At 54.8% G+C, this 12,493-nt stretch overlaps 3 protein-coding genes across 9 annotated transcripts in view; 1 reads left to right on the top strand and 2 right to left on the bottom strand.

Annotated features, from left to right (window-relative positions):
* Window positions 1–67: 67 nt before the first annotated feature.
* On the top strand, window positions 68–1,993 carry CYBA (cytochrome b-245 alpha chain). Its single transcript, XM_031615117.2, has 6 exons — window positions 68–227; window positions 710–779; window positions 1,009–1,083; window positions 1,174–1,257; window positions 1,331–1,412; window positions 1,503–1,993. Exons 1-6 carry the CDS (start codon window positions 170–172, stop codon window positions 1,683–1,685), a joined length of 552 nt encoding a protein of 183 aa, XP_031470977.1. The 5' UTR covers window positions 68–169; the 3' UTR covers window positions 1,686–1,993.
* A 748-nt stretch (window positions 1,994–2,741) lies between these two features.
* On the bottom strand, window positions 2,742–7,265 carry IL17C (interleukin 17C). 2 transcript variants are annotated; one of them, XM_031615118.2, is made up of 2 exons: window positions 3,978–4,396; window positions 2,742–3,119 (listed from the first exon to the last, which is right to left on the bottom strand). In XM_031615118.2, the coding sequence occupies exons 1-2, from the start codon at window positions 4,391–4,393 to the stop codon at window positions 2,870–2,872; spliced, it is 666 nt and encodes a 221-aa protein (XP_031470978.2). In that variant the 5' UTR covers window positions 4,394–4,396; the 3' UTR covers window positions 2,742–2,869. The 2 variants fall into 2 exon arrangements, with proteins under 2 accessions (XP_031470978.2, XP_090005604.1); XM_090149478.1 differs by lacking the exon at window positions 2,742–3,119 and adding an exon at window positions 6,575–7,265 and having other exon boundaries at window positions 3,319–4,291.
* Window positions 7,266–7,907: 642 nt separating this feature from the next.
* The window catches only part of ZC3H18 (zinc finger CCCH-type containing 18), a 39,797-nt gene continuing 35,211 nt past the window's right edge, over window positions 7,908–12,493 (bottom strand). For all 6 annotated transcript variants that reach the window (XM_090149477.1, XM_031615538.2, XM_090149475.1 and 3 more), the window contains 4 exons: window positions 12,240–12,433; window positions 11,198–11,294; window positions 9,692–9,788; window positions 7,908–8,201 (listed from right to left, as the gene is read on the bottom strand). In XM_090149477.1, coding sequence (XP_090005603.1) covers window positions 8,003–8,201; window positions 9,692–9,788; window positions 11,198–11,294; window positions 12,240–12,433 — 587 coding nt within the window. In that variant the 3' untranslated portion in view covers window positions 7,908–8,002. The remainder of the gene's footprint in view (window positions 8,202–9,691; window positions 9,789–11,197; window positions 11,295–12,239; window positions 12,434–12,493) is intronic.

Here is a 12,493-nt window from a genome sequence, read left to right as displayed (position 1 = left end):
AATGTGGGCGTGGCCTGCGATTAATGGGCGTGGTCTGTGATTAATGGGCGTGGCTCGAGCGTATTTGTGGGCGTGGGTTACGAGAAGGGGAAGTGGCCGAAGGAGGGGAAGGGGTTCGGTTGCGCGGCTGTACCGCTGCCTTCCGGGTCGGGCCGAGCCGAGCCGGGCCATGGGGCAGATCGAATGGGCCATGTGGGCCAACGAACAGGCGTTGGCGGCCGGGTTGAGTGAGTGCGGGGTTAGGGGGCTGGGTGATGAGTGGGAGGGGGTCGAAGGGCTGAATACGGGATGCAGGGATGGGGTGAGGATATGGGGAGGGGGTAGGGATGCGGGGTTGACGATGCAGGGCTACGGGGATGAGATACGGGGAGAGGTCCGAGCCCCCGCCCCACGCAGCGATCCCTGGCTGTGTCGTCCCCGAGGCGTTCTCCCCCCCCTCCCAGCCCGTTTTGGCCCAACCCCCCCCGGGGATGGAGGAAGTGAGCGGCAATGAGGACGCGGAAGAGCTGGCGAGCCTATCGTCCCCATCGTGTGTCACCGTGGGTCTCCCACGCTGTCCCCCAGCCATGCCACTACCGGGAGTAAACCCACCCCCCACCACCTCCCTGTTCCCTGCTGGGGCTCCTGAGGGTCCCACGTGAAGCATCCCCCGCTGTCCCCACTCGGTGGAGGTGCCGGGGATGGCATCAATGTCCCCGCTGTCCCGCAGTCATGCTGACCGGAGGGGTCGTGGCGGTGGCCGGGCAGTTCAAGGGCTGGTACTTCGCTGCGTACGCCATGTATCCTTACGGGGCTCGGGGTGGGAGGGGGCACCTGACCCTGTGCAGGTGGGGAGGGGGGGTCCTGCATCTCCTTCCCACTGTTTGGCCCCACATCACTCCATTCCTGCCCCTTTCCCTACAGAATTCACCCCCACCCTTGGCCCCATTTCTGCCCTATTCCACATGGATCTCACCCCCTACCCTTGGCTCCAAACACTCCTTTTCCTTGACCCCCCCCCCGACTCAGTGCTGCAGGTGCCTTCGTCTGCCTGCTGGAGTACCCACGCAGCAAGAGGCAGAAGGGCTCCACCATTGAGCGCTGGTGAGTGATGGGGTGATATTGAGGTTCCTACGTGTTGAGGGGGGTCCTTTAGGGCTGGGTGCCCCCCTGACTCTGCATATTACCCCACAGTGGCCAGAGGTACATGACGGCAGTGCTGAAGGTGTTTGGACCGCTCACACGGAATTACTACATCCGTGCCATCCTGCATGCAGCGTGAGTGGGGTGTGGGGTTGGGGCTGGGGGTCACACCCTGAACCAACCCCCTCACCTTCCTTTGTACCCTCAGGCTGGCTGTCCCTGCTGGCTTCCTGCTTTCCACCATCCTGGGCACTGTCTGTCTGGGCATTGCTAGCGGCATCTACCTGCTGGTGAGCTGCTCTGGGGGGTCAGGGGGTGGTTATGGGGTTGAAGGAGGAGGCTTCCCCACTGACTGCCCCCTTTCCCCCCTGGCCCTGCAGGCAGCTGTGCGTGGGGAGGAGTGGCGACCCATTGAGCAGAAGCCCCGGGAGCGGCCTCATATGGGGGACACCATCAAGCAGCCCCCCAGCAACCCCCCACCTCGACCCCCTGCTGATGCACGTAGGAAGCAGACGGTCGAAGTGGGGGGGCAGGTGAACCCCATCCCTGTAGAGGTTGAGTAACACGGAGCTGGGGGTCCTGCTGCTGCACTCACTTCCCAGCTGCACCCCTCATCCCCTCCCACTGGTTCCCAAACCCCTGGGGGTGCTCATCCCTCACCCTTCCCCCAGCTCCTGGGTGATTTCAGAATCCCTGGGGGCTGTTGAGATGCCCCAGATATCCCAGGGGACTCCTTCAGCCCCACTGTGCTGCTGGGGTTCACGCAGCTCTGCTCGCTGCACCACCTCTTCACATTTTGTATGTTGTCATTTTTTTTTCTTTTTCTTTTTTCTCTGGTTGCTTTTTGCAATAAAAGGACCGAAAAGCCCCAGATCCTTCCTGGCTCCACCCCCATTCATTGCCCCCGTGTGCCCTGGGTGCAAGGTGGGAGCTTGGTGCCCAAATCTTCAGTGATCCCAGTGATGGGGCAAACCTGGAGTGGGGACAGGCTCGAGGACAAAGTGGTCCCCAGAGGTGACACCCAGCCCCTTTTCCCCCCCCCCCCCCTCCAGCACCCATGGGTGCTCTTAAGGTATGTGGGACAACCCCGGTAGGTGGCGCTGAGCCCATGGGATGTGAGTGCCCAGGGCAGAGCTGTGGGAAAGGAGTGGGTGGTGATGGGGTGCTGGTGTGGGGTTGTCCTTCTCCTGCTCTCCCCACTGCCTCCCCCTTCCTCTGGGTATGCTTTGGGGATGGCAGATGCCCCCCAGCATCCATTGGGGCAGCTGGAATGGGGGTACCCAACGCACCTCCATCCCTGCATCCTTGGCACCTCCCCTCCAGCATCCACGGGGCACAACTGGGGGACCTGTGCACCTCTGCCCCTTGCCCTCCCAGTTATCCCAGTGTGGCACATTGGGAGTCAGGCTTTTATTTTCAGGCTGCACACTGCTGGCGTTAAATAGCACGCGGAGGTCTCAATAAATAGCACTGAGGGGGAATAAATAACTGGGAAGCACCCGGGGAGGGCTGCAGGTGTGGGCTGAGGCTGAGCCCAGGGCTGCTGCCTTATGGGAGGGTTGGGGGGGGGGTCAGCAATAAATACAGGGTTACAAAAATAAATCCCCCCAGCGGGCATCATAAATAACTCATAAATAAATGGTGATGGGGTCGAGGAGGAGGGCGGGGTGGGCGGAACGAGTGCTCTAAAACAAGCACGAGGAGGGTGACACGGTCACGGGGTTGGGGGTGCTCCAAGGGAGCGGGGTCAGCGCCCGGTGCGGGGCAGGACGCAGGTGCAGCCCACGGGCACACGGATGTAATCCACCTCAAAGGTGAAGAGGCCGGCGCTGGAGGGGCGCGGGCAGGGCTTGCGGCGCAGCACCATCATGGTCTGATGGAGGAGCACCGAGTTGAGCGCCGTGGTCTCCCTCCCTGTCTTCACATCCACGCAGCCGGTGCACAGGCACTCGGCGAAGGCCAGCTTGCGTGGGTAGCGGTCCTCGTCCTCATCGATGCTGCAAGAAGGGCAAGGTGTAAAGGGCCGACGTGGTGAGCATCCTCTCCTATGTGTCCATCCTGCTGTGTGCATCCCTCTCCGTCCTTGTCCATCCCATTATGTCTAATTCTCTCCATCCCGCTGCATTACTTCCCACTCTGCCCGTCTGCATCCGTCCCTCTCAATCCCACTGCATCCATCCCACTCCATACCACTGTGCCCATTGCTATCCAGCCCACTGTTTCCATCCCACTCCATCCCAGTGATCATTCCTGTCCATCCTGCTGCATCCTACTGTTCATCCCTATTCATCCCTCTCCATCTCTCTGTTCATCCCGCTGTGTCCATCCTGTTCCATTCCACTCCGTCCATCCTACTGCGCCCATTACTATCCATCCCTCTATGCCCATCTCTCTCCATCCCATTGTATCTATCTCTCTCCATCCTGCTGTGTCCATCTCTGTCCATCCCTCTCCATCCCACTATATGCCCATCCCCTTCAATCCCAATGTGCCCATCCCTCTCCATCCCTCTCCATCCCTCTCCATCCCTCTCCATCCCTCTCCATCCCTCTCCATCCCTCTCCATCCCTCTCCATCCCTCTCCATCCCTCTCCATCCCTCTCCATCCCTCTCCATCCCTCTCCATCCCTCTCCATCCCTCTCCATCCCTCTCCATCCCTCTCCATCCCTCTCCATCCCTCTCCATCCCTCTCCATCCCTCTCCATCCCTCTCCATCCCTCTCCATCCCTCTCCATCCCTCTCCATCCCTCTCCATCCCTCTCCATCCCTCTCCATCCCTCTCCATCCCTCTCCATCCCTCTCCATCCCTCTCCATCCCTCTCCATCCCTCTCCATCCCTCTCCCCCACACCCACCGGTACCGCCACGGTGAGATGGATCTCTCATGGGGCTCACTGTGCAGCCCTGCACGGAGCTGCAGCGTGGGGCAGGAATGCTCCCTGCGTCTCCGCCGCTGTTGGGCAGCCTCAATCTGGGGCACCAACTGTACAGGTACGTGCTGCTCCCAGCGCAGGCTGCGGCCCAGGAGGTGTGCAGGGGCCTCTCCATCCCGCAGCTCTGCCGTGCCGTAGCAGCGCACGTGGGGGTGGTGATGCGTGGGGACGGCAGGACGGCGCAGGCAGCAGCACAGCACCACGGCGCTCAGCAGCGCCAGCGCTCCCAGCCAGCCCTGTGTGGGGTGCAGGGGATCAGCTCCGTGTGTTTTACACGCATCAACACGCGTGTGGCGTGCAGCACGTGTGTGTGCCCACGCGCATAACGCACATAACATAGATTTAACACGCCTGTGCACACGCATGGCATGTGTAACGTGTAACATCTAGCTAGCACATCTGTGCTGGATACAAAAAGATGTAACATCGCGTACATGCAATTATATTTACACACACAACATGCATATACGTGCATGTGCACACTTACAACCCACTTACACACAAACTGCACATACGCACAACACATAGCACACGTATATAACGTACATGTAGATATATAATATATGAAACACAGAGGGACAGAACACATCTTTACAGACATAACATATGCACGATACACACATATGTAACAAGTACACACACATGCCCATATACACACAGGTAACACATACACACACATATATGCTCATATACACACATGAACACGTACACACACCTATTTGCTCACATACACTCTTATACACCCAACACATACATCCCATTTAACACACACACCTATGGCACATCTATAAACACATACACCCCTCTATGCACACACTTACATCTATGCAACACACTTGTACATACATACATGTATTTAACACATCCCTACCCACATGGATAGATAGAACACATCCATGCACACGTACACAGCACATCTATGCACACAACCTCTATACACACACATACATAACAGACACATATATACAACATGTTTGCACGTGCATGTAGCTTTTAACACATCTGTACACAGGCAGATAGAACACATCTGTACACACACACCACACACCCATACGTACACGTGTGTATATGCACATACATAACACACCTACACACCCCTATGACCACATGTATGCACACAGATGGAACACATCTACACACGCACACCCACATAACACAGCTGTACACACACACATCTCTACACTCACATATAACACGCCTATACACAAACACACATCTATGCACACACCCTTACACACATAGACCACATCCACACGCACCCATATACACACATCTATGCACACATACACCACACACTCATTTACACACATATAACACATCCACACACACCTCTACACACATCTATGCACACTGATAGAACACATCTGGATACACACTCCTATAAACACATCTGTGTGCACACACACCCCCATATATAACACAACCACACACACACCTCTGTACACACACATAACACATCTACACACACACATGCATCTATGCACACAGAGCACATCTATGCACACGCACATCTCTATACACACATATATAACACATACATACACACACACCCCATACACACACATCTAAGCACACATAACACATCCATACACACATCTCACACACTCATACACACCCACACACACACATCTAATCACACATAAGACATCCATACACACACATCTCTATACACACACCTCACACACCGACACACACACACACATCTAAGCACACATAACACATCCATACACACACACCTCTACACACACACATCTCACACACCCATACACTCACGCACACCCCATACACACACCTATCTACACACACACATCTAAGCATGCATAACACATCCATACACACACATCTCTACACACACATCTCACACACCCATACACACATCTAATCGCACATATAACACATCCATACACACACCTCTACACACACATCTCTATACACACACACCTCCCACACCCATACACACATCTAAGCACACATAACACATCCATACACACACATCTCTATACACACATCTCACACATCTAAGCACACACATAATACATCCACACACATCTCTACACACACATCTCACACACCCATACACACGCACATCTAAGCACACATAACACATCCATACACACACATCTCTACACACACATCTCACACACCCACACACACATAACACATCCATACACACATCTCTACACACACACATCTCTATACACACACCCCTCACACACCCATACACACCTAAGCACATATAACACATCCATACACACATCTCTACACACACACATCTCACACACCCATACACACCCATGCACACCCCATCTAATCACACATAACACATCCATACACACACATCTCTACACACACACACCTCACACACCCATACACACACATGCACACCCCATACACACACCTATCTATACACACACACAGACACACAACCCTCCCACCCCCACAACTTTGCACACAGCTCCTGCCATGCACACACCATCCCGTTCACACTCACACCACCCCCCAGTGCCCCCCAGCATTACCATGGGCTGCAGGACGTCGTCGGGCTGCTCTGAGCTGCAACCTGCCGCGGCCCCGAGTGGCAGCGCTGCCGCCGTCCCCGCCTTTATATAGGGTTAGCGCAGGTGATGTACACACACCTGGAAACTCCAGCTCGGGCTGCCTTCCTCCTCCCAACAGCCGCAGCACTTCCTTCTCCCGGCGTGTCCCAGCCCTGTGAGGAGGGGAGCGGGGAAAGCAGCTGGCCATGGCCTGCTGTGTGCTGCCAAACGGGGCTTTGGCTGCAGCGATGGCCACGGGGTCTTTGGGGTCACAGCCTAAAGAAGTCGGGGTGATGGTGGATGGGAATATGAATGGGGTCTGTGGGTAAAGCCCACCAGCACGCTGAGCCCCTTAGGGAAGCCAAGCTCCCATGCCAGGGATGGGACGATCCCCGTGCCCGGAGCTGTCACTGCGCTGCTCCCATTGCGCAAGCCCAGCGGTGATATCACCCTCACGTTCCGGGGCTGCTGTGAACCTGGAGCAGAAATCCCAAATTGGGCAACCTTGGAAAGGGCTGAGGTGGGAGCTTGGGTTGGGGGGGGGGGAGTACAAAGGGGCTTGGGTAATGGGGGCAAGGTGTCAACCACTCCCCGTGACCCCATTGGGCTGCTTACACAGGGCTAAAAAAGCACAGGATGCCCAAGGTAACAGAGAGAGAGAGAGGAGGAACTGGTTATCAAAATACTTTATTTCAGGGAAGATCCCTCAAAAAAAAAAAAAAAAAAGGAAAAAAAAAACCAACCAAACCCAAAACCCATCAGGAGAAAGGAGCCTTCTATTAGCCAGACATCCCATAAAACGCCTTCAGGGCTCCTTTCCCCTCAACTCAAACAAGCTGAGGCTTCAAATAAAAGACAGGTCGTTTTCCCAATGGGACTTTTAGAGTCAAGAATATATATATATTTTTGTTCCTGGTGGGGGGCAGGGGCAGGATGTTGCCAGTAGTTCACAGCAGTTTTCGGCTCTCTCATTACACAGTATATAGAACTGCATGGCTGATGACACTCAACACACAGCAGGGCTAACTAGGAAGATACAACTCGAGGCTTAGCAAAGAGGAGAGGGCAGAGAGAGAAAGAGGGGAAGTAGTGAGAGCATCCCACAGGGCTGGAGTCCTCTGTGCATAATTTACATGGAAAAAAAAAGGAGGGGGGGAGGAAGGGGTGGGTGACCCCCATCCTGGCGCCAGCATGGGCCAGAGGGCATCACAGAGCTGACGAACTTCCATCTTTATTTGTTTATTTTTGTGTTTTTTTCTTTTTTTTTATTCATTTTTTTCTTTTTTTTCTTTTTCTTTTTTTTTTTTTTTTTAAAAGAACTGCAGCCAAAATAAAGACAGAACTGCAAAATCCCAAAGTGGCCGCTTTGATGCTATTTATAAAAATGTGAACAGTCACTCCAGGGCAGCACTATACTTTCCCAGGGATTTTGGCTCGCTTGCGAGCGATGGCATCTTCCACTGCTTTGAGCTGTTTGAGGAGCTCCTCACGCCGTGACAGCGTGCTGGATTTGCCCCCCTTGGCACCTGCAGGGCCGGGCTCTGTTGCTTTGCCTGGGATGCTCGTGACTTTGCTGGAGCTCTTGGACTGCGGTGAGAGCTGGCGTTTCCTGCAGGAGAGAAAGCACAGAGTGGTGAGTGGGGCTGCAGGCTGATGGAAACAAAACCCACCGGGGGTAGAGATGAGGCTCTGGTTTGGCAAAGCAGCTGGAAGAGAGGGAGCCCGAGGTGTAAGCTTGGTGCCATGGCTGTGGTGATGGCCATAGGGCTGCTGTGGTCTCCACTTGTGTCCTTGTGGTGCAGATCTGGCACTGCAGGAGTCCTTCCTGACACCCCATCTCACACTCCAGTTCTGTTCTAACAAAGCAGCAATGATAACAGCCTCAAAGACTTCAGAACAGGCACAGACCTCCCACCTCTGGGAACCTACTGCTCCTTAACCACCTCATGGCTGGGACCACGGTGTGCCAAACCCAGCACACGACGGCGCCAACCCAAACAGCAGCAGAGGGACCATCAGCAAGGATGCTGTGAACAACACCAGCCAGTAAAGGCTGAGGTTCCTCTTTAACACAAGGAAATGGGACCTCTGGGCAAGGAGAAAAATAGGGTTGTGGTAGCTGGGGCTAGATTTTGGTTTGGGAAGACTCTGACACACAGAAGTTGAGGCTTGCTCCTGCCCCAGGCTGGGCAGAAGGGATGACAGGAGGCCCACTGGCCAGGGGTGCTTGTCCATGGAGATCCCTGATATCACACCAGGGAAATGCAAGGCAGTGCAGTCTGGCTCTGGGTGAGAAGGACCAAGGAAGCTTTAGGTGGGCCACTCCACCACCCTTTAGCCAAAGGGCTCAGTGTGCAGCACAGCCCCAGGCCCCTGCAGCTGGGCATCCAGTTCTGCAGTGGGACATTCCCAGCAGCAGATGCGGGTTGCCAAGACATGGACATGAGCTGGCCACATCACCAGAGGGGACGGAATGGCACCAAGCACCAGCCATCACCCACCCAGGGCCCTGTTCTAACCCCTCCAGCAGGCCAAGCTAAGAAGAAAGGAAACTGGGCAGCCACAGAGGAGTTCAGCAGAAGCAGGAAGGGGTTGCAGTTTCTTTCTCTCAATCCTAACATGAAGCAGAGGCACCTAACCCAGTTGGCTCCTCTTGACGGAACTGACCTCAAGAAACCCCCCAGGCTCCTGCTCGTTTCTGAGCCGGAACAGCTTAGTGGCAGCTCCTGCACGAACCCCTGAGCACCTCTGGCTCCTGCCCAAGAGCTCCGCGTCCTTCCTCTCTCTGTGCCTCCATGGCAACAACTGAAAACTGCTACGGTCAGAGAGCCTCAGAGCTGCCCCAAGAGGAGGAACTCAACCACTGGAGTAGTGGGGAAATGTGAAGGAGCACAAGAGCTTCTCAAGCAAGACACCAAGCAATGCCCACCTTCCCTGTGCGAGCCTCACCTCACCTGGGAAAGGCTTGAGGAGAGCACAAGGTCTTCTCTGCAGGGCTGTGACTTCAGGGAGATGAGGGCATTCCGCCACAAGCCCTGGCTTTGGCTCTTCTGCCCCAGCCTCGTCCCCACAGACCCATGAGCACAAGCAGGCACTCACCTGTCTGCCTGTGCAGGAGATGGTTTTAGGTTCTGGCCTCTCTGTCGTTCTTGTTTGGGTGATGAAGCTCTCCCAGTCACCTTCCTGTCGCGAGAACCTACCAGGAAAATGAAAGGTGAGATGTTCTTGCTTGTCACCGAGCTCACTGAGCTTTGCTTGCAAACCTGTGGGCCAGGTGCACCCCAATGCACCAAACCAGTGCTCCATTATCCCCAGGCAGATTATCCTGTTTGTACAACGGACATGCAGGCTCCTACGCTGGCTCTGCATCAGCCGCAGCTAACAGGTGTGTGAGCTTCATGAAACAGCCCAGGCTGAGGGTGTTGCAGGTTTGGTCATAGCAAAGTTACAGAAAGAGGGATGTGATGCTCAGGGTGCACTCATCAGCTCTGTGCCACAATACTTCTGTACCAGCTGCACTCATCCCCAGTCAGGGCTATGGTCCCAAATGTCATCATCTAAAAAATTTTATCATGTACAGTATCATGTATAGAGAGCAAATTAAGCACACAATGATGTCTAGAACTATAAAATCAGCACTAGATCATTGACCTGTCTGCAGCCCAGCAGCTGTGAACTACATCCCAGTGAACTTCAACCTCACCCAATCCCTTCCATACTGCAGTTGCTGAATGCATTCAGGTTATTAGCACAGAATTTTTTTTTCTGGCTAGCACCCAGAGTCAACAAGATACACCTACAGCTGAGACAACAGGGAAAACAACATCACATGTCAGCACTGGTTCACTACGTCAAAACCAGGCATCTCTGGCCATCCACTCCCCTCTTGTTCTTTGCATGCAGTCCCTCTCAATGAAGCATATTAGCTGGGTTTTCCAAGATGCTAATAGTGCTGCTGAGGACTCAGGCAGAGGAGGACACTTGGAAAGCCTGTGTCTTTCTAAACATGCAGGGCAGATCAGATTGTGTCACACGCAAGTGGGGAAATCATCTCATCTCACAGGATGGATGATGCAGCCAAGTATTGCACTCATCCTGGAGCCTTGGCAGCCTGCGCACCCTCTCCAAGTACTGCCAGAACCTCTATCAGGAGACTGAGATCCCGTTGTGATACACAGAAACACAGGGTGAAGACCCTGTGAACTCAACAGCCACTGGCAGTGCTGTTAGAGAAGGATGGGCAGCCTTCATGGGACAGATGGACATGTACCTACGGTGGAGATGAAAAATAAGGGCTGCTTTGTTTTCTTGCAGGGAGTTACACAGACATAGTGGAGCCAGGCACTGGCAAGGCACACCACAAGACAGCTAGGCACGGCCAGGCCCAGGGCTGACCTCACCTCGCTGACTTCACAGGCAGACCGCAGCATCTCACCGCCACCATGTTGTTGAAGCAGGACAGCTAATCTGCCCATGTTATCTGAAGGTTTGGAAGGGCACATGCCCGCAGTTAACCCCTGCAGCAAGGGGACTCCCAGAGGACGCTGCCCCTTGAGCTGGGCTGCCTTTAGCAGCAGAGGAACCCCTCTGAGGGCTGCGTCTCACCTCTGTCGGGTGACAGGTTCGCCCGTTTGGCAGGAGGAGAGGTCGGCCTGTCTTTGTCTGCTGGCTCGTATCTCTTCCTGCTTCCTTTGTCAGCTGCCTAAATGGAATGAAACAGACAGCAGGACTGAGCAGCCGTTTCCCTCCAGGGAGGAAAGCAAGCAGGTGATTTCCTGTGACAGGTGCCAGCCACGCGCTGGCTCACTAACACCAGCACATCTCCCATGATTAAACTCTGTGCATACCAGTCCCCACCATCACTGGCACCAAGGACAGCAAATGCCAACGAGCTGTGCCTTCCTGCACCCGTGCCAGCCGGTCGTTAGGTGTAATTGCACACTCCTCCCTGCAGAGCATGCTTCACAGACTTGATAAAGGTGCCCTACGTCACAGCACAGGGAAGTAGGGAAAACTGCAGCCTTAGACTGCAATGGGAAAATTCAGATAGAAAAAAAAAAAAACACATAAACACTTCAAAACCGTGAAGCAAACACATGACAGGAGCCAACGCCCTGCTCCAGCACAAAGCCCCACGAGGCCAAACTCTCTCACATGATCCAAGATAGCTGTCCTGCTGAAGGCACTCAACTGGGGCACGGGGCTCAGTGCTTCCAGCTGCTGCAGGTGGCAGTCGCCACTTTTACCTCCTGACCCAGTTAACGACTTGCCAGCAGTTGCCTCTGGAGCAGGCCAGCAGGAGGACAGCTCACTGCCAGCTCCCTTCAGTGGGCAAGGTCCTAGCACATGTGGGACCTTCATCTGCAGCCTTCGAGAAAGCAGGGAACAGCCCTTGAAGCTGCAGCAGGAATGTGCCCCAGGGGAGCCGCCAACACGGTCCCAAGCTCCAGCCACCGCAGGGTGTGTGCTGCCAGACAGGTTCTGTCTGCAGCCTCGCCAATCCCAGCTGCAGACCTACCTGCTGAGCTCATCCTGACAGCACTGGCCCCAGAGCTCCCTTTTCCAGCCCACGGCCTTGCAGCTGGTCCCATCCCATCCATTTCTCAGATGCCTGAGCACAAGGAATTGCAGCCACCCTTCCTCTCACCTTATTCAAGAGCGTCAGTTTGATCTCTTTGTGAGCACTGAAGCCCCCTTGCTGGGCCTGGGGGGCTGTGGGCTGCTGGGCCTGGAGGAGCTGCTGGGATTTGCCCCCCTGGGAGGGCTTGGCTGATTTCAGTGGAGCAGGCACGTCCCGTTTCCGTTTTTCCTCTTTAGCACTATCTTCTTTTTTCGACTTTCCTGTTGAAAGCAAAGTGCAGATGGAGTGGCTTGTAACCAGTTCCTCTCTCCTGCCCTCCC

This window comes from Phasianus colchicus, chromosome 13 (assembly GCF_987193195.1).
Source record: "Phasianus colchicus chromosome 13, bPhaCol1.hap1.1, whole genome shotgun sequence".
NCBI classification, from domain to species: domain Eukaryota; kingdom Metazoa; phylum Chordata; class Aves; order Galliformes; family Phasianidae; genus Phasianus; species Phasianus colchicus.
This window is presented reverse-complemented; position numbering and strand designations above follow the sequence as displayed.